This window comes from Sciurus vulgaris, assembly GCF_902686455.1.
Source record: "Sciurus vulgaris genome assembly, chromosome: 2".
NCBI classification, from domain to species: Eukaryota; Metazoa; Chordata; class Mammalia; order Rodentia; family Sciuridae; genus Sciurus; species Sciurus vulgaris.
Genome location: NC_136462.1, coordinates 111,718,201 through 111,739,139, shown reverse-complemented (window position 1 = coordinate 111,739,139; position 20,939 = coordinate 111,718,201). Strand labels below are relative to the sequence as shown.

General features: G+C 36.5%; 1 protein-coding gene across 8 annotated transcripts in view; it reads left to right on the top strand.

The window, feature by feature from the left end:
* CSNK1G1 (casein kinase 1 gamma 1) overlaps positions 1-20,939 on the top strand; it is a 165,149-nt gene that overhangs the window by 124,314 nt on the left and 19,896 nt on the right. For 6 of the 8 annotated variants that reach the window (XM_079125712.1, XM_079125706.1, XM_079125708.1 and 3 more), the window contains 4 exons: positions 1,205-1,289; positions 1,544-1,692; positions 2,313-2,420; positions 14,673-14,783. In XM_079125712.1, coding sequence (XP_078981838.1) covers positions 1,205-1,289; positions 1,544-1,692; positions 2,313-2,420; positions 14,673-14,783 — 453 coding nt within the window. The other 2 variants (XM_079125713.1, XM_079125711.1) reach the window with 2 other exon arrangements.

Sequence of the window (20,939 nt, the reverse complement as noted above, 5' to 3'; positions counted from 1 at the left end):
AGTTAATTAAATGTCAGACATATTTCTAGATGTAACTTATTTGATCATGTTAGTATGGAGAGAAAATTGGTAGCTAGAAGGGCAAATGATTCATTCATTTTGCTCTGTAGAAAGTAAGTACCCTTCATCTTCAAGAATATTTTGGTTTTTTGCCCTTAAATTTCTCCCCTGACATCTCATCAATGGTCTTTTTTTTTTTTTTTTTTAATATTTTTTTAGTTGTTGATGGACCTTTATTTTTATTTATTTATATGTGGTGCTGAGAATCGAACCCAGTGCCTCACACATGCTAGGTGAGTGCTGTACCACTGAGCCACAACCCCAGCCTCTCATCTATGGTCTTTTCCTAGTCATACCCATCTTCTCACTGACATTGACAACTTTCAAATAGTTATAAATCTTACTTGCTCATTATGTAGACAAACAGTTCATTAGTGAACATATTATTAATTGCTTGAAACTCTCTCATGGTCCATGAATCATTTTATAGTGATAGTGGTAGATTTAAAATCTCTCCAACTTACTTTATGTCATTGTGGCTTAAATCTCATTGCAGCAGGCCTGATGAGAATCCCTTAAGAGTTCATTGTTGGTCCAAGATCCAGAAGCGCTTTATCTAGTCCTGAGCATACCAGACTTGAGCTACTTTGTGCCACTGACATACTCAAACTATTAGTCAAGCCTAATAGGATAACTTTTTTTTAACTATGGAAACACATTATTGAAAAGCATTTTTTCATAAGTCCTTTTTTTCTGTTCAATTTCTCTGTATTTATAATGGGACTGTTTCTCTCACTTGGATTAGGCAATACTTTCAATCTTGCCATAGAACTGATCGGAGAGGGAGAAGGCTGAATCACTATTGAACTCAAGTGACCATGGGAGATTACTAAACTGCTATAGTTTTGAAAATATTGCCAAATAGGATTTTATTTTCTTATCCCAGCTGTTCATCTCATCATATTTAATGTTTATCTGAGACTACTAAAGGAGAACTTCCCAGAACCCAGGAGATGTTGGTACATACCTAAATATACCATCTCTATTATATTTCTTACTTGTTTGTATTAGAGAGGAAACAAAATTGGGATTGACTGAAATATCCTGCCAGCTTGAGTAAAACAGCCATTGTGTCTGAAAACATACCGAACCTCTCATAACTATCAGCTCTTTCCAGGTAATTTTCTTTCTTTAATTTCTACAGGCTGATACATTAAAAGAGAGATATCAAAAAATCGGTGACACCAAAAGGAATACTCCCATTGAATCTCTCTGTGAGGACTTTCCAGGTAGGATACTAAAAGGGTTCTCCAGCCAATGTGACTTGACACATTTTAAGTAAGTAGATTCCTTGAATTGGTATCTGTACCTAAAGGGTGTCCATGTAATTGGCATTTCCTTTCATTGTTATTCAGACTAGGGGTTATCACTTTTATTTGGTTCATAAAGAAAATACTAGTGTCTGCAGATACCACTGTGTGGCCCAGAACCCCCTAGGAAGCCTTCAGCTAATGAGTATGGCCTTTCACTTCTTTCCTAACAGAGGAGATGGCAACCTACCTTCGATATGTCAGGCGATTAGATTTCTTTGAAAAACCTGATTATGAGTATTTACGGACCCTTTTCACAGACCTCTTCGAAAGGAAAGGCTACATCTTTGACTATGCCTATGATTGGGTCGGGAGGCCTATTGTGAGTATCCTCTTTTTTATTGTATACCTTCTTTCCCCCACTCATTTACTTGCCAGTCTTTCTGCTTAAATATTTGTGTGGGGGGGGATCCTTTGATTTTAGACTGTGCATGTACTAACCTTTTCAGAATGATGCCATAGAGTGTTTTCACCGAAGTTAGAAAGTAGGAATTGTACATTTTTAAGAATATAACTTGTATATCCTGAGATATTTTAGAATTTAACACAGATTTTTAGAGATTTCATTTGAATGTTTCAGAAGCTGACACTACATATGCTATTATGGTACCTGGCTTCTGTAGGAGTGGAACCCAGTACCATAATAAATTTTTAGATTTGCTTTTCTAGCCAAAGGTCCACAGTTCCTGAGAGTATGCTAACAGATACTGCCATAGGATGGTTTTTTTTACTTTCAAAAGTAAGCTACTCTCCAGTGAACTATTTAGGTCCAGACTACCACCTTTTGCAGATGAGCAAACTAAGAAGGCAAGATTACTTAAAATTTCTCCTGACAGCTGAAAAGAATTACTATTACTCCATGAGAATTAGAATGGTACTGTCCTTTACAGAGACATCAAGTAGGCTTTTTTTTAACCACTTGACTTTTATTTCATTTTCTAGCCTACTCCAGTAGGGTCAGTTCATGTAGATTCTGGTGCATCTGCAATAACTCGAGAGAGCCACACACACAGGGATCGGCCATCACAACAGCAGCCTCTTCGGAATCAGGTATGTGTTGGTCCTTCATTGTTTCAGACATTCGCTGTCTTCATAGCTAACATTAAAACTCAGATTATCCAGCTTCTGTGCATTAGTATGTAGGCTCACAACTTCTCACTGGTTTGATATGACATTCTAGAACCCTCAGGGTATGTGTAATTGCATTGAGATGTAGCCAGGTGCCTTATATGAAACATCTGGTCTGGAGAATCTGGGTCTGTCAGAGTGTGTTGGCTGAAAGTGGGAAACTAACTATGAATTAGAATCCAAAGCAGTTTACCACAGGCCCAAAGGACCTGCTGGATGGACAGGATATACCAATAGCCCACCTTGGGTCTCATCTGCAGTCCAGTTGGAGCTCATGCCAATTGTGAATTTTCCTTGCTGGGTGTAAAGTCATTTAGATTTCCAGCTGACCTGAGCATGAACTGGAACCTCCACACTACACCATGTCACTGTACCCAAGTTAATTCTAGAGCTGGCCAAGATCATAGAGGGACCTTTGCTGAGAAGGCCTCATCATTAGTTCTTTGCTATTCATTATTTGGGAAACTAATCTTTTTTTTTTAATTATATATATTTTAGTTATAGATGGACACAATATCTTTATTTTATTTCTTTATTTTTATGTGGTGCTGAGGATTGAACCCAGTGCCTCCCACATGCCAGGCAAGCACTCTACCACTGAGCTACAACCCCAACCCCAAAATTAATGATCTTGATCTAGTTGAGGGACCTCTCTCATTCTAAAGACAGAGGAGGCAAATACAATAAACTTGACAACATTTTCTAGAAGGACTGGGAATGTAGCTCAATGGTAGGAGTGTTTATCTACCATGCTCAAGGCCCTGGGTGCATTCCTCAACCCTGCCCCTCAACCCCCCAAAAAGTAAAAACTAAAGAAAGGGCTAACTGATTGAGAAGTAATTATGACAAAGTATTTTTATATCACCTATAGTTCTAGGACAAAAATGGAGACCCTGCTAGATTAATAAACAAAAAATAATAAGCATTATATTTGCATATAATCATCATATATCAAAATTAGCTTGTTCCCCCTCCTCCTACCCTTACATTTTTTTATATTAACAGACATTTTTACAAAATAACATAAAACATATATCATCTCATAGATGCTTAGGTGCAAGTATATATGTTGTGAATAGCATATAGAAGTACATGTACATGTATAATGAAGTACATTGACAAATAGAGATCACTCACCAATAGGTATATATTCTCAGCAAAATGTGTGCCTAATGGGTAAAAAAATGCGTAAAGACTGGAAAAACGGGTTAGAGAACACCTAAAAATTAGGGACACGAGGGGTCAGGAGTGTAGCTCAGTGGTACAATGTTCGCCTAGCATATGTGAGGCCCTGGGTTGGATCCCAGCACCACCAAAACCAAGAAAGTGATTGCCTAAGACTTAACAATTTGACTGACTTCTGATTTGACAACAAAATACTGTTGATATCTACAATTGTTCTCTGTTCCTCCTTTCTCTTAAAGGCTAATAATACCCAGTGCAGGTGAGGGGACAGTTAAACTGATACTTGTAGATTGCTGTTGACTTTGTAAATTGATAGAATTTCTCTAAAAAGTAATTTGATGAAGTTGCTATCTTCTCTGATAGAATATCTTATTTCTTGGAATCAGTCATAATAAAACAAGCTAAAATGCAGGTTAAGTTATGTGCCTAAGACTGTTGCAGTGTCAGAGCAAAGGTTTAGGAATGATCTAGCAATTCTACCCCCCCCCCCCCCCCCCCCCCCCGCAGGGCTGGGGATTGAACCCAGGACCTTGTGCTTGCAAGGCAAGCACTCTACCGACTGAGCTGTATCCCCAGCCCTGATCCAGCTATTCTTTATAAGGTACTAATAATGGATCCACCTCAAATCCTATATTGAGTAAACTAGATTATAGTAAAGTGAATTGTAAGATATTTATTTAGTAGAATATTATATAACTGCTAAAAACAGCATTTAGGAAAACTGTAGCAACTTGTAATGGTTTGTATAGTGAAGAGAGAAAAACATAAAATTATAAACCCCTCATGTTTTCCCCTTAGGGGAAGGAAAAATCAACAAACAATGGGAGGAGATAATGCCAAAATAGCAGAATTACTGTTGAAAGTAGTAGTACTCTGAGTAATATTTTCCCAAAATATGCTATAATGAAGTTTTATTATTTTATAACAAAATACATTTAGAGAGAAGAATGTATGGAAAGAAAAAATAGACAAGTAATCGGCAAAGTCATAATCAACATATATTCCTGCTCAAAATTTAGAACTTATTTGAACCTAAACATGTTTCCTTTAGCTTATCTTTTCTGCTTCATAATCAATGCTGTTATTTTCAATGAATTTTAAAAGTATGGCAGGGGGAAAATGGTTGAAAATCTGGATTGCCAGTGCAGAAAGGTCTTACACAGTAAATTTCAGGTCTACTTTTAAAGAACCATCTTTGAATCATCATTGTGTATAATTATTTAGGAGAATCTTATCGGTCAGTCAATAGCTTATTTTTGAATTGTTGACTCTTGAAAGTCTGTCTTCGGTTGGTTGATTTTCTTCCCTTGCTTCTTTTACAGTTTTTAGTATCCCATGACTGCTATGGAATTGGAATTCCCTACATTAATGTAAATTTTACACTTCCTTCCCAGCAGGATTCCAAGTCCTCTGGGTAAAAGTCTTCAGTGGGGTAAATGATTTTTAGTGTCTGTTCAGCCTTTACATCGTCTTATGCTATGGTTTCATTACTTTTGTTCCATCTTCAGGGTTTTCTTTTTCTTTTTCTTTTTTGGCAGAGAGTGTTTGCAGCCAAACATGTCCCTTTATTACTCTAAGATTTGAAAACAGTTTGTTTTTCCAAACTAATCCTTTTCAGGTTTTGAAATCAGTTACTGAAGAAAATGAATTTTTTTTTCTTGAAAGATATTTACTTCAGGGACAGCTAACCTTTTCTCAGCAACTTTGATTCAGTAAATCTGAGCTGAGGACCTGCTATGTGAAAGTATATCCTGTTGGATACCAAATATGGAGTCCTTGTCCTTGAAAAGCTGACAGATAAGCCAAGTAGCCAGATAAATACAACACAAGGCAAAACAGATAAGCATCTCACCTGGGTTTGAATAAGGGAGACATTTCATCTAGTCTGAAGGTGACAAATTGTTTCATGAAAGAGGCCGCATTTAAAATGTTCTTGGAAGAATTAAGTGGAGATAGACAAAGTTTTCAAAGTAGAAATAATACATGAACAACAATAAATGTATCTAGTTTGATTTTGCTAAAATATTTGAGGTGAATAAAAAAAAGTCATAGGAAACGAGGGTAAGAAAATAGGTTGGAGCCATTTGATGAGGCTCCTGGAATGTTGGGCTGCAGTGTTGGTGCTTAATTTCAGTACAAATAGGGACTAAAAGTTTTTGTTTTTTTTAAAAAAAACTTTTGGTTAGATGGACACAATACCTTTATTTTGTCTATTTAGTTTTTTAAATGTGGTGGTGGGGATCGAACCCAAGTGCTTCTTATGTGCTCGGCAAGTGCTCTATCACTGAGCCACAACCCCAGCCCCAGACTAAGATTTTTAAACAGAGTGATAATAATGATGAAAACTTTGCTTGGGAAATCTTTTGGCCAAGAAGGCAGTAATATCCTGACAGCCAGAGTAGAGACCAATAAGAAGGCATCCACGAATTTCCTTGAGAGCTAAAGGAAACCTAGATGGGATAAAGTAGTGAAAATAAAATAGAATTGAAAATGTTACAGGGATGCAGTCTACCACAATTTGCAAGCACATGTATGTGACGATAGAAAAAGAAGGATGAGTCAAATCTGTTGCTGAAATTTTGAGCCTAGATAATTTGAAAGCAGGTGTTACTACTATTAGAGATAGGAATGTTGGGGGAGGAATTTATTTGGAATTTGAATTCAGGTATCTTGAGTTTGAAATAGTATTGCTCCTGAAAAAGTCTAGTGTCCAGATGTAATCCCCATGATTGACATAGGAGGATCACAAGTTCTAGACTTGCAATTTAGTGAAACCCTGGCTCAAAATAAAAAATAAAAAGGCCTGGGGATGTGGCTCAGTGGTAGAGAACCCTTGGGTTTAATCCACAGAACACTCCCTACCCCAGATAAAAAGAAGAGGTCTATTAGACAGAGGGTCTTTCTCAAAAGAGAGCTAGAAAGATATTTGGGAGTCAAGGTATAGAGATGGCATTGATGATAATGCTTGAAAACTCTCCTTGTTCTAAGTAAATCTGTCCATCAGTAGTAGAGGAAGCTAACAGGCCTGGAAGCTAACAGGCTTAGTTTAGTCCCATACTAAGAGGTAGAGGAGAAAGAATAGGAGCTCATAACTTGGTTTTAACTTATGCCAAAATTTTGACCATAGGGCATTTAACCTATCTGAGTCCATCATCTTCTCATATATAAGCCCTGTGAAAGTAGAGATTTTTGTTGTTAACACAAAATCAGTGTCTGGGTACTTGATAAATAATTGAATGAATGATGGTGAATGAATCTGTCAAACAAAGAGTGTTGATGAAATCAGATCTTGTTTATAATACAGTTTTTTATTTAACCTTCCATGGAAAAAAAAATTTAACTTTTCTTCTGGCTTGTTTTCCATTTCCACAAAGAACCATTCTGCTTGTGTTAGGCAGCCAAAGAAGGGCTAGATTATCTGCTCGAGGGAAGGGATGTAAAAAACAAAAAACAACTCAGTAGTCTTGCTGCAAAAAAAAGTTCATACCTGCAAGCCATGTTGCCCGCCTATAATCCCAGCTATTCAGGAGGCTAAGCAGGAAGATCACAAGTTAAGGTCTACCTGTGCAATTTAGCAAGACCCTGTCTCAAAATAAATTTTAAAGATGGGGTGTGGTAGCCTGGGAATGTAGCTCAGAAATAGAGCCCTCCTGGGCTCAATCTCTCAATCTTCTCTTTTTTACTATGAAAAAGGAAAAATAAAATACAGAAGTTCAGATAATCACATTCTTTTACAACACAATGAGAATCTATTTGCCTCATGTTCTGAGGAAATTGTGCTTTGCTGGTCTAGATTTTATGTATATTGAATTGAATTCTGTTTTGGCCTTAAATGTAGTAATAGACCCCAAATGTGGTTCCCAAAGAATTGCATTTAAACTTACATATAGTAGATCTGTCTTTTTAAACTTTTTTATTTTTTTTCTTGATATTCAGGATTGAACCTGGGGTGCTTCACCACTGACCCACATCCCCACCTTTTTTTGTATTTTATTTAGAAACAGGGTCTCACTGATTTGCTTAGGGCTTCACTAAATTGCTGAGGCTGGCTTTGAACCCTCGATCCTGCCTCAGTCTCCTGAGCCGGTGGGATTACAGGCATATACCACTGTGCCTGGCCCCAGCCCTTTCTTTTTGAGGCAGGGTCTCACTAAGTTGCTAAGACTGGCCTTGAACTTGTGTTCTTCCTACCTCAGCCTTCTAAGTTTCTAAAATTACAGGCATATGCCACCTCACCAAGCTAAACTATTTTAATAGTAAATGCTTGCAAATTTTAAATATTAATTTTGCCTAGGGAAATGAAATCATGAGTTTAGATAAATATTTCTAAAAGCTAGATCTATTCAAAAAGATCTGAATGGGTTAGTCTTTTCTATCATTTTACCCTTGGTATTTTACCATTCCCAGTTCCAAATATGGTAAGTTCATGGTTCCGATTTCTCTGTATAAAATTCTGTATTACTATTCAGCATGAAAAGGTCGAAAATTTTCATAGTTCTTACTTTCTCCACCTGCCCAAAACTTCCTTAGATTCTTTGATCTTATTCAGTGAGGGATTAAGTCGCACACGTATCCATAGATTTGATTATTAGTGGGCAACATATTAAACTTCAAAAGTTTTATTCAGTATGCTTGTTCAATATACTAATATAGAATATTGCACTGACTAGGATATGCCTGTGGAGATACTCATTGTGCTCTTTGAGAACTTTACTCCAAGCCTCTGACAATCCTTACTCATATAAATGCTACACAAACATACAATACGAAGGTTTAGCAATTTTTTTCACCACCATGATGTTTAGTTTTCTCCTCAAAATTACTACATTAATTCATTCAAATGCTACTGTTTTAGCAAGTTAAGACTGCCATAACAAATCACCGTAGACTGGGTGGCTCAAATGACAAGCACTTCTTTGGTTTTGATACTGTTTCTTTTTCTCCCATTGGCCCCATTTATTTGGTATGGTTTTTGTGGGCCTATGAGGCAGAAGAGCTACTTAGCCTAGAAAGTTAGAGAGAACAGATCCTGTTTTGAGATTACAGTCACATTGGCCTTCAAGAGCTATTAAACTAACAGATATTGTATTCTACTACTGAAACTGAATCCCAAAATGAAAGTTATTCATTTGTTCTTGAATATGCAGCATATATTTAAGAGAGGTTATTCTTTGCAAACTCTCCAGTGTAACTAGGAAGAGGAATGTGACTCAAGATCATTAAAACTGATCTTTTATCCTTCCAGAAGAACCATATTTAAACTAACTGAATACCTTACTCTTAAAAGTAAGCAACAAAATTAAAAATCAAATCATATTGAATTCTGAAGAAAATGATCTTCCAGTAAGAGTAGTTCAGATGTATTTATTTGTGCCTAGACTCCAACGGAATGGTTTAAGGAATATATAGCCTTAGAAAAATGCATTGTGGTTTAGTGCTGTCATGCTTAATGAATAAAGCTTGTTAGGAGCATAGTATTTCCAAAAGATGAGGCCAGACTGGCAAGTAGCTAAAGTAATTAGAGGTCTTCATAAAAGAAACATCTTTTTTGTAAATGTCCAGTACAATACCAGATGATTAATTCTCCATTCCCTTTTTTTTACAGAGTACTTTTTATTTTCCCTCTATACTCAGTGTTGAATGCAGTGGCCTCTACCACTGAGCTACATTCACCAGTCCATTTTTATTTTGTATTTTGAGACAGGGTCTCACTGAGTTACTAAGGCTGACCTCTAATTTATAATTCTTTTGCCTCATCCTCCCAAATAGCTGGGATTAGAGGTGTTTATTACTGCACTTGATTTTACAGAGTACTTTTTAGTTCTCAATGAGGCTCAGGATTTGCTAATTGAAGGTGAGATTTGTTTGCTCAGAGATCACTTGCCTCTTCCACCCAACGTGTAGTTAGTTACCTGACATGCTACTGGAGCACAGGTGTGGAGATTGCATGCACAACCTGATCACTCCCCAGCATTGAGCTTAGTGCAGGATAGGGCCTCTCCTCATTCTGGGGCCTTAACTCTCAGGGAAGCATTGAAGCAAACAAATGCAAACCTTCAAAACCTTTTTCTCCTGTCCTGTCACCTAGTCACTGCTGCTTACCTCTGCTCTTAATTTCTTCTGCTGCACACATTCTTCAATGTTTTGTGTTTCAGCAGATACCTATTTCCTGAGCCATCTCCTTATAAGAAGAGACTTGGTGATCCTGGAGTAATTGCATCAGGGGGATTGTTTTGTACTATCCCTAGAGTAGTGTTTTATACCATTTTGAATAAGGATATGAGACCATTTGCAAATTTCTAATTATTTAATTTTATTTACTTACTTTTTAGAGTTGGGAATCTCACTGTATTCACAGAATGGCATTAAACCTCTGGGCTCAAGCAGTCTCCCACCTTTGCCTCCTGAGTAGCTGAGACTGCTGGCATGTACCGGCTCAAGTTGCATACTTCTAGAATGTTTCATGTTTCATTTTTTTTTTTTTTCCTAAGAGTTTCACAGAATCGATACTCCTAATTTTCTGTGGGTATATGTAGTATTGAGCCTTGACATAATCTCTTCCAGGTTGTTTGTGTTGTCAGTGATTTTTAAGTATCCCTCATATTTGATCAAGTTTGTATGTAGAATACAGGAAGTCATTGTTGACATATAAGTGATGGAATTGCATAGAGTAACCCTTGTTCGGCACAAGGAAATTTGTTCTATTTCATTACCTAAATAGAGAAGTTTTTAGTTTTGTTGAAGTATACATTTCAGTAATCTTGTTGGCTCTTTTTTATTTTTTATTTTGTTCTCTACTGGTTAAGGTCTTTTTAAAATTTTTATTTTTATTTTTATTTTGGGGGGGGGATTAGAAAGCCAAGGGTCTTTCTAAGTTGTGATCGTCTTCTCTCAGCATCCCCAGCTCTTTTTTTTTTGAGACTAACTTGGTGAGGCTGACTCAACATTGCTATTGTACTTGCTTCCCAAGTAGCTGGGATTATAGGTGTGCACCACTCTCCCTGTCTTGTCAAGATCTATATACCCCACCCAGAATTTCTTAAAATGCTTGCTTTATTATTAGTCCTGCCCCATACTTTCTGCTTTTTACTTACCTGCACTAAGAAAAGAAAAATAGTTTATCTTGAAAGTATGATAAAACAAAATATGATCTAGTATATTCCTTGCTAACCTTTTGGTACTATTCAATCTTTATTTTTCTTATAGTTGAAGACAGTTAATAAAGCTAAGAAGACTGACTTGAGAGGCCAAAATGTTTTTTGTAGATGGCAACTTATTAAAAGTTTTGGAGCCATAAAACGAAATGGGTAAAGTTCTTTGTAAATGTAATCAATTAATTTTTCAAAATTAGTTTCATACAAAGAATAGGATTTGGTGATTTATTTGCTTCAAGAGAAAAATGTTTATCTTCCTTCTGTGTCAGAACTGTAGCTTTATTTCCAATAGAAATTTGAAATAATTTTCAAGCCAGTTAGGGGTGGTAGCTGAGACGTTTTCAGACAGCAATTTCCCACCCCTGTTGTTAGTGTAATCCCTGCCAAATGACTGCAAGGATATTCACCATCATTTCTTTTGCCATAGGCATAGGTGCTGGTTTTCACCTTTTCACCAGTCTTGCATATTTCTTCCTAGGTGCTTCTTGTTAGTTTTGCCTTCAATATATTCTATGTTGAATTGCTGCTTTCTTTTTTCCACATTACTTACTGCACAGTAAACCAAGCATTTCTACACAGGTAAAGCAATCACAACTGAAGATTTTAAAGCGTTCCCCCAGGGCGGTACCACTACTTGAGATTTCCGCTTCTGCCATTGGGAACTTACACACTCCATGTGGACCTCTGTCTTTCAAGTAATGCGGAGAAATTGATCTTGCTGAATGACTCCTCTACCCATGGGCCTCTTGATTGCCTTTTAGATAGGTGTGTGTGTGTGTGTGTGTGTGTGTGTGTGTGTGTGTGTGTGTGTGTGATATTTAAGAATGAAGTAGTTACATGCTGATCTCCACTGACTTGCTTAGTCTAACAAGCTACTGTGCTGATTATGCCTAATTATAGATTCTATGTATACAATGTTGCCTAGGCCTAGAATACTTTGCTAGTTATACTAGCAGAATATGTAGTTGTCAGCATCCTTGGTTTCATCCAGCTTCTATGCATTCAGCTGCTTTCTAAGACTGACAAACAGCCCTTTCTAACATAGGTCTTTAGGTACCAGTCTCAGCCCTTAAATTCCAGAAGATAGTTGCCCTAAAGCTTAGCATTTTAATGAAAGTAGTGTCCAAAGCCATAAAACATCCCCTAAATTCAACTCTTATCACTTCATTTTATTGCTTTCAGTGCATATGAAAGGCACTGGAGGGCTGTAGTATGATGCAGTGTCTTTCCTTGGTTAAAGTGGAAGCTTTTATGAAGAAATCTGGAATGTTAATTTTTTTTCTGTCTTTAAAAGGTAAAAATGCACATTGCTTTGAGGCTGGAGATGGAATATGACTTTTAGTCATTTGAAAAATGTCTTGCTGTTTCATTTAAACAAAAATCTTAATTCTTCTAAGAAATTATTTATCCAGAATTAATATGAACTAGTGTATAGTCCTGTGAATCACATAGTATCACCAAACCAGAGTTCTGATACACAGTTCAGTAAAAATGGAAATAATAACTGATTAACACTCAGGACTTTCTTAACCTTGAAAGCATATGAAGTCTGGGTATAACTCAGTGGTAGAGCACCTACTTAGCTTGCACAAGGCTTTAAGTTCAATCTCCTCCACACACACACACTCACAGAATGTATATGAATGTCATTCTCAGCAGTTTTCAATATTATATGCCTTTAAAAATATGCAAAAAACAGAGCATAATCATGAGAGAGAAGTAATTAAATTGAATATGTGTCAAGCTCAAAAGAATACTAAGTGACTTGTATGGATTTTTAAAAGCATTTAAATTTTTGGAGAACTGACAGTGTTATACAATAGTGTAGAAGCTTAAATATTCTACTTAAATATTACACACACACACAAAAATGTCCCAGAGAATCTAATAGATATTAGTTATAGGTATTACTTCTAATATTAAAAGAATGGGTATATTCTTGGATATTTAGTAGAAGTCAGAATAAATTAAGTGGTATAAGAGTATAGATACCATTAGTAAATTTATAAAGTAGTATGATTATGTCATATACCACAGTCTCATTTTGGAAAATGAAATACCTGAATATCTGTTGGCAGAAGAAATGAAAGTAAGATGGTCATGTTGGCTCAGACCTGTAATCCCAGCTACTCAAGAGGCTCAGGCAGGAGGATCACAAGTTCCAGCCTCATCTGAGCAATTTGGCAAGACCTTGCCTCAAAGTTAAAAAAAAAAAGAAAGGGATTGTGTGTAGGGGATGTAGCTTAGTGGTAGACTGCCTCTGAATTCAAACCCCGTTTCTGTAAAGGAAAAAAGAGAAGAAGAAGAGGAAAGAATAGGGATGGTGGTGACGTTTGGGGTATTTTTTATTCTCTCTAATAAGAATAGCAGTATAAAACCGAACCCCTCTTCTGTAAGATTATATAGCAAGCAAGTTAATAACAGCCACCTTCTTAAAGAATCTGCTCATTCCCCAAGGAATATCAGAGAAAACGTGGTCAGCATCCTTTGTAGTGCTGCTACCCATGTGACTTCATTTCCATTAATAATGATGAGTAAGTTGTACCTGCTTCATGGGAAATGCCTTTTAGGTGACTTGTGGATGAGCTTTAAGCAACTCTCATCAGTGAAGTCCTACAGCGAAGAGTAAATAAAAAGCCTCAAATCATTGCTTTCTTACTCTTCCTTTTCTTTTCTATAGAATATATTTATAGTTACAAACATTTCTAAGATTTATAGGAACCTTACTGGTTTTCATACAGAGCAGCAATAGCATATCCCAGCCCCTGCTGTTGTTTATATCAGCAGCAATTAAAACTTGATTTATTAATCCCTCTTTGCTGCCTCTTCAACTACTCATTTTTCATTTTTGTAGAGCCTTAGGACTGTTACAGCTGAGCATGATGATGTTAACACCTCCTCAGCCATCTGGTGCAGGGGAAGAGGCACCTAAACAGATTCTTCAGAACAAAAGTCACATATGAGCAAGATCAGAATAGTATGAGATCTAAAAAACAGGTAAAGAAGGAATGAAGAGAGCCTGAATGACAGCAAAGGTGAAAGCGCAATCCAAAGAGGTTTTTAACTGGAGGCCCCCCCTTTTGCTGAGAAAAGATCTGCCTTTTGTTTTCTAGAAGAAAATAATTCATAGTGTTCATGTAAATTTTTTCTAATTTCAAACTTGAGGCTGTTAACTAGGGGAACCAGAAAACAATCAAGACTTTTTATCTCCCCATCGTTTATTCTTGACATATGAATCTGCTTTTGAAAAGATAATTTGTTCATTCTTTTAGATAAAAAAGCATATTTCTGTCACTGCTCCTTTTATCTTAGTAGGAAGTCTCGTGGAAGTTAATGTTGAGAGTAGTAGGTTCCCTATTTAAGGAAAAGGCATATGATTCTTGATTCCTAATCCAGGGATTTCCTTAGTGACTACTATCTGTTCAGATCTTTAGTCAGTGAAATGATTTGTAAGTATGAGTCTTCCTTTGTTCAACAATCTTAAAATTCTGAAATTGGTCTGCTCAGTGGCCTACTTAAATTTTACTAATATGGAAGCTAAAAGGTGATTCCAGCTTTTGACTATCCCCCTTTTCCTCCCTGCTTTTGGTCATTACTGGTTTTTTGTGTCTGGATGAGGATGGTGTGCTATATATAGTCTTGTGTATTGGCTCATCAGGCTGAAATAATGTAGCCATGCTAACTTTTTCTCAGTGCTTTGCAGCATTGGTTAGTTTAAAATCCAAAACAAAACCAAAACCTACAGGGGCACTAATGTTCTTGATTTTGTTTATGCTTGCTGTTGCTTCACCTTTCCTTCCATATCTTGCTCTCATGCTTCCTAATGCCTGAGCAGACTGCATCGTCAGAGCGCCGAGGAGAATGGGAAATCCAGCCCAGCCGGCAGACCAATACCTCATACCTGACGTCTCACTTGGCTGCAGACCGCCATGGGGGATCAGTGCAGGTACTTAACTGCCTTTATTGCCTTTTCCTGGCATTCCCAGCTTGGCTGGTAGAATGTTGGCTTTCTTCTGAAACTTGGGTTCCTTTAAAATGGACACTTAAGAGCAAGTTGGAGCTGCTTCTATAGTTAACTCAATATCTGTGCGCTGATTTTTTTGTCTTGGTGGACTTGAATAAGAGTCATTTGTTGAGATAATTGCTTCATCTTGTTATTGACTAAAAAATATGTTTGATTTCTGATACTGAGATAACCTAGTCCTACAACCTGATAAACTATAGCAATAACATCAAAATAGTAATGTGTTCATGTCATGTCTGTGAACTGTAAAGACCTGACATATGTTTGGATAGAGGACTAGAGGACTGCATGTATAGCTCATTCCATGAAGATATGTGCTTTAGCACATGATAAGCTGAGAATGCTGATTGGCATAAGTTACTTGGTTTGGAGTAGGTACCCAGGATGTTGGATTTTTTCCTTTTTTCTCCCTGGAATATGTGTGGTCTTCGAAAATTACTTCTAATTTCATTTGGGCTAGTTTGAGAGTATCTTCCCTGTTTAATACCAAAAACATCTTGCATCTTTTAACTTTTTGTATACTATTTTATTTTTAATCTTTTATTTTTAATATTTTTCTTGTACTGGTAAGTGATATCACCAGTGAAGTTACAAGTGAATCTTTGCATGCAGAAATGCATCTGGATAGTCTTGATCTTCTAGAATATGCTTTTACAAGGAGTGATTCAGTGAAAGATCTTGTTTCTCACAGAAAGCTAGGAGACACCTTTAGCCCTGTAAAGACCTCAAGTGGGGCTTGAAGGAAAGAAGTCCTAGGAATGTCTAGGTAAAATTGATAGATTGCACACATAGTTCTTATTTCCTTTCATCCTCTCCTGAAACGATGGCAAAGTAATTTTTTAAAAATATTTTTAGTTGTAGATGGACACAATACCTTTATTTTATTTATTTATTATTATGTGGTGCTGAGGATTGAACCCAGTGCCTCACACATGCTAGGACAGTGCTCTACCACTGAACTACAACCCCAGCCCAAGAATTTTTTTTTTTTTTTTAAATGCATAAGTCCATAGAAAGATGGAGAACACAGAAAAGAGGGCAACAACATATTGGAACTTTCAAAGCAGATGAGCAATTATTAAATGACTTAGGAGTCCCAAGAAAATTGAATCCTGGGGGTCAGGTGGGAAGTGCTGGGAAGTGAATTAGAGAGAGTTGGGTTACATGTGTTTGTGTTTATGTTAAGGTATATCCTGATTTTGTATCATAGCTAAAAAGAATAAAATTTTAAAAATAGATGAAGAAAACTGATTCCTGAACCAGTGGAGGGAAATGGTGAAAATTAGCCCGTTGACACTGGGAAATTTCCCCAAAGACACAGGAATTTGCTGTCTGTAGGTGAAGGTAGGGCAGAGAGGTTGTACTAAAGTGAGGAAAGTCTGTTTAAGAATTCACATATCCCTCGATGCTCTTCCCCCCACAGCAAAAATGAAAGATTTATTCTCTAGAAAGGGCAAAAGAGAGGGTCTCTGAACTAAGAGATACAAGGTACCTTTGGAGACAAGGTACTGTACTGAGAAGAGGGAGATTAAGTAAATGTGTGCATACTTCCTGCCTGCTTTCCCCTTTTAATGTTTCAGAAAGCCAATATCCAGGTTTGTACCTTCCAGGCAAAACATTTTTTTAGAATTTTGTCATTTACTTATTGTTTTACATTTTGTGGTACTGTGGATCAAAAACCCAGGCTTTCCTGCATGCTAGGAAAGCTCTCTATCACTGAGCTATACCCATAGCCCCAGGCAAGAGATTGAAAGAATATGCTCTAAGAAAATAAGCCATCACTAAAGAAAACATCTAAGGATACTGACAGCATTGTTTCCTCACTGAAATGGCCAACCAGGTCATCCCATAGTACAATTCATATATGTCAAGTCCTATCTATGTTCTCAAAGTGCCAATTAGTGTGCCTCCCCCCACTTTTAAAATGAGTAGATAATCAAGAGTTATCAGACTTCGAAAGAAAGTGTTTAATAAGAAAGAGACTAAGGCAAACAACAACAGCATTGTTTTTTTAAAAATGTGGGAAAAAAAAGAACTCTTGGAAATTAAAAACATAATAAAATTTACGACTCCTTAGATTGTAATATAAGGTTGACGAAGTCTCTGAGAAAGTAGAACAGAGAAAGAGATGAAAAATAGGAAAAAAAATAGATTAAGATTTGAGGAGAACCCAAGATATCCAATTCTAAGTGTAGGAATTTCAGAAAGAGAACAGAGAAAGTGAAGGGAGGAAATCATTAGCAAAATAATTCCTAGATTTGTTTTCAGAGAACCCAGCATAATGGATAATAGAATTACAAAGATGCATCATTGTGAAATTTCAGAACACTAAGGACAAACAGAAGATTCTTTAAGCTTCCAAGAGAGAAAAGTCATATACAAAGAAAAGTCCAGGAATTACTATAGCTTTGAAGTATAAGACAATGAATGATGCCTACAAAAATCTGAGGGAAAATTGTTTCCAACCTAGAAATTCTACACTCAGCCAAACTATCAGTCTGGTGCATGAAGATGTTTGGGGGGGTTTTGTTTGTTTGTTTTTAATTTTTTCTCTTTTGGTACTGGGGCTTTAACCCAGTGATGCTTTATCACTGGACTATATCCCCAGCTCTTTTCAGTTTTTAAATTTGAGACAGGGTCTCATTAAGTTCCTTAGAACCTTGCTAAGTTGCTGAGGCTGGTCTCAAACTTGTAATCCTCCTGTCTCAGCCTTCTGAGTCGCTAAGATTACAGGCATGTACCACCACCCCTCACAAAGATATTTTAAAACATTGGTGCTATCAAACATTTTACTTCTCATGAAGCTAGAAGAGGATACTCAAAGGAAATTCCCAATATTATGATAAAGTTAGGATATCTTGGAGTGACAGCTGTATGCCAGTAGAAGAGGGCAGCCTGCACCAGAGGTTGTCAGGAGACTTTGAGAGCAGTTTTCACTCTCAAATGGCTAGAATACTGATAATGTCAGAATATTGTGAAAGAAACTATTTAAATGAATAACAGAGATCTGATGGTATACTTCAATGATAGAGCATTTGCCTAGCATGTACAGGCCTTGGGATTGATCCCCAGCACTACAATCAATAGGAGTTTGGGTAAAATTAGTGATCAGCAATTAATATGGAAAGAGCTAAGTAAAAATAATTTTTAAAAGATAATTATTACCACTTCTGTTCAATATTGTCCTTGAAACTCTAGCCAGAGCAATTAGATAGACCAAAGAAATTAAAGGGATACGAATAGGAAAAGAAGAACTCAAACTATCCCTATTTGCTGATGATATGATTATATACTTAGAGGAACCGGGAAATTCCACCAGAAAACTTTTAGAACTCATAAGTGAATTCAGTCAAGTAGTGGGATATAAGATCAATGCACATAAATCTAATGCATTTTTATACATAAGTGATGAATCTTTGGAAAGAATAATTAGGAAAACTACCCCATTCACAATAGCCTTGAAAAAAATAAAATACTTGGGAATCAATCTCACAAAAGAGGTGAAAGATCTCTACAATGAGAACTACAGTACACTAAAGAAAGAAATTAAAGAAAACCTTAGAAGATGGAAAGATTTCCCATGTTCTTGGATAGGAAGAATTAATATTGTCAAAATGGCCATACTACCAAAGTGCTATACAGATTCAGTGCAATTCCAATTAAAAGCCCAATGACGTACCTTACAGAAATAGAGCAAGCAATTATGAAATTCATCTGGAAGAATAAAAAACCCAGAATAGCTAAAGCAATCCTTAGGAGAAAGAGCAAAGCAGGGGGCATCGCAATACCAGATCTTCAACTCTACTACAAAGCAATAGTAACAAAAACAGCATGGTATTGGTACCAAAATAGAAAGGTAGATCAATGGTACAGAATAGAGGACATGGACACAAACCCAAATAAATACAATTTTCTCATATTAGACAAAGGTGCCAAAAATATGCAATGGAGAAAAACAAATGGTGCTGGGAGAATTGGAAATCCATATGCAACAGAATGAAACTAAACCCATATCTCTCACCATGCACGAAACTAAACTCAAAATGGATTAAGGACCTCGGAATCAGACCAGAGACCCTGCAGATTATAGAAGAAAAAGTAGGTCCAGATCTTCAACACTTCGGCTTAGGACCAGATTTCCTCAACAGGACTCCCATAGCACAAGAAATAAAAGCAAGAATCAATAACTGGGATAGACTCAAACTAAAAAGCTTTCTCTCAGCAAAGGAAACTATCAGCAATGCGAAGAAAGAGTCTACAGAGTGGGAGAAAATCTTTGCCAATCATACTTCAGATAGAGCACTAATCTCCAGAATCTATGAAGAACTCAAAAAACTCTACACCAAGAATGCAAATAACCCAATCGACAAATGGGCTAAGGAAATGAACAGACACTTCACAGAAGAAGATCTACAAGTAATCAACAAACATATGAAAAAATGTTCAACATCTCTAGTAATAAGAGAAATGCAAATCAAAACTACCCTAAGATTCCGTCTCACCCCAATTAGAATGGCGATTATCAAGAATACAAGCAACAACAGGTGTTGGTGAGGATGTGGGGAGGAAGGTACACTCATACATTGCTGGTGGGGCTGCAAATTAGTGCAGCCACTCTGGAAAGCAGTGTGGAGATTCCTTAGAAAACTTGGAATGGAACCACTATTTGACCCAGCTATCCCACTCCTTGGCCTATACCCAAAGGACTTAAAATCAGCATACTACAGAGATACAGCCACATCAATGTTCATAGCTGCTCAATTCACCATAGCCAGATTGTGGAACCAACCTAGATGCCCTTCAGTTGATGAATAGATAAAGAAACTGTGGCATATATATACAATGGAATATTACTGTGCCATGAAGAATGATAAAATTATGGCATTTGCAGGCAAATGAATGAAATTGGAGAATATCATGCTAAGTGAGATAAGCCAATCTCTCAAAAAACCAAAGGATGAATGATCTCACTGATAAGTGGATGATGACACAAAATGGGGGGTGGGAGGGGTTAGTGTTAGGATTAGAGATAGGGTTAGGGAGGGGGCAACAATGGAGGAAGGAAGGACTGTATAGAGGGAAATGAGGGGTGGGAGGGGTGGGGAGAAGGGAAAAAATAACAGAATGAATCAAACAACATTACCCTATGTAAATTTATAATTGCACAAATGGTATGCCTTTACTCCATGTACAAACAGAGAAACAACATGTATCCCATTTGTGTACAATAAAAAAAAGATAATTATTAATTTAAAAAAAGAAATTATACAGAAGAAAAGATAACCTTGGTATACTCCCTAGCTCAGTTGTAAATAGCTCTTAATAGCCACAGTGTAAACACTTAGAAATTGATGTAGCCAAAATTGCAGTATAAAATGTATTAAGATAATAGAATGATGGAAAAGCCATACTTGTGAATGTAATGCCTAAAAATGAAAAATCAAAATATATGTTATTTGAAGATATGTGTTTAAGAAAGACATCAGCTGTAAAGAAGGGAAAATGGTAGAATCGGGGGGGGAAAGAGACTACTATTTTCCCCAACAGTCTTCCTAAAAAATTTGTTTCTGTACTGATAAAACTGATAAAAAATAAAATATAACTAATAAAGTGTGTGTGTGTGTGTGTGTGTGTGTGTGTGTGTGTGTGTGTGTGTGATCTACCCTTTAGAATCCAGTTTCATATAAATGTCCTTCAGAAATGTACAAATAACTAAAAATGTATGTTCTGGAATAAAACTGTCCAAATAAAATGAATCACATTTATGATTTTAAATTTTATAGTAGCCACATTAAAAAAGAAACAGGTGAAACAAATTTTAGTAATATCTACATGTAGTCAATAAGAAATACTAAGGAGATGTTTTACTTTTTTTTTTTTAACTGAGTCTTTGAGATCTAGTATTTTACTTTTATAGGAATCTCAATTTGTATTAGCCCTATTTTAGGTGCATAGATATCACATGTGGCAAATAGCTATTATATTGAACAGAGCAGTTCTAGAATCTTTATTGTCAGCTTCTTTATAATATCAGTATATTAAAAGCAGCTAAATGCTCATCAGGTCAACATTACTAAA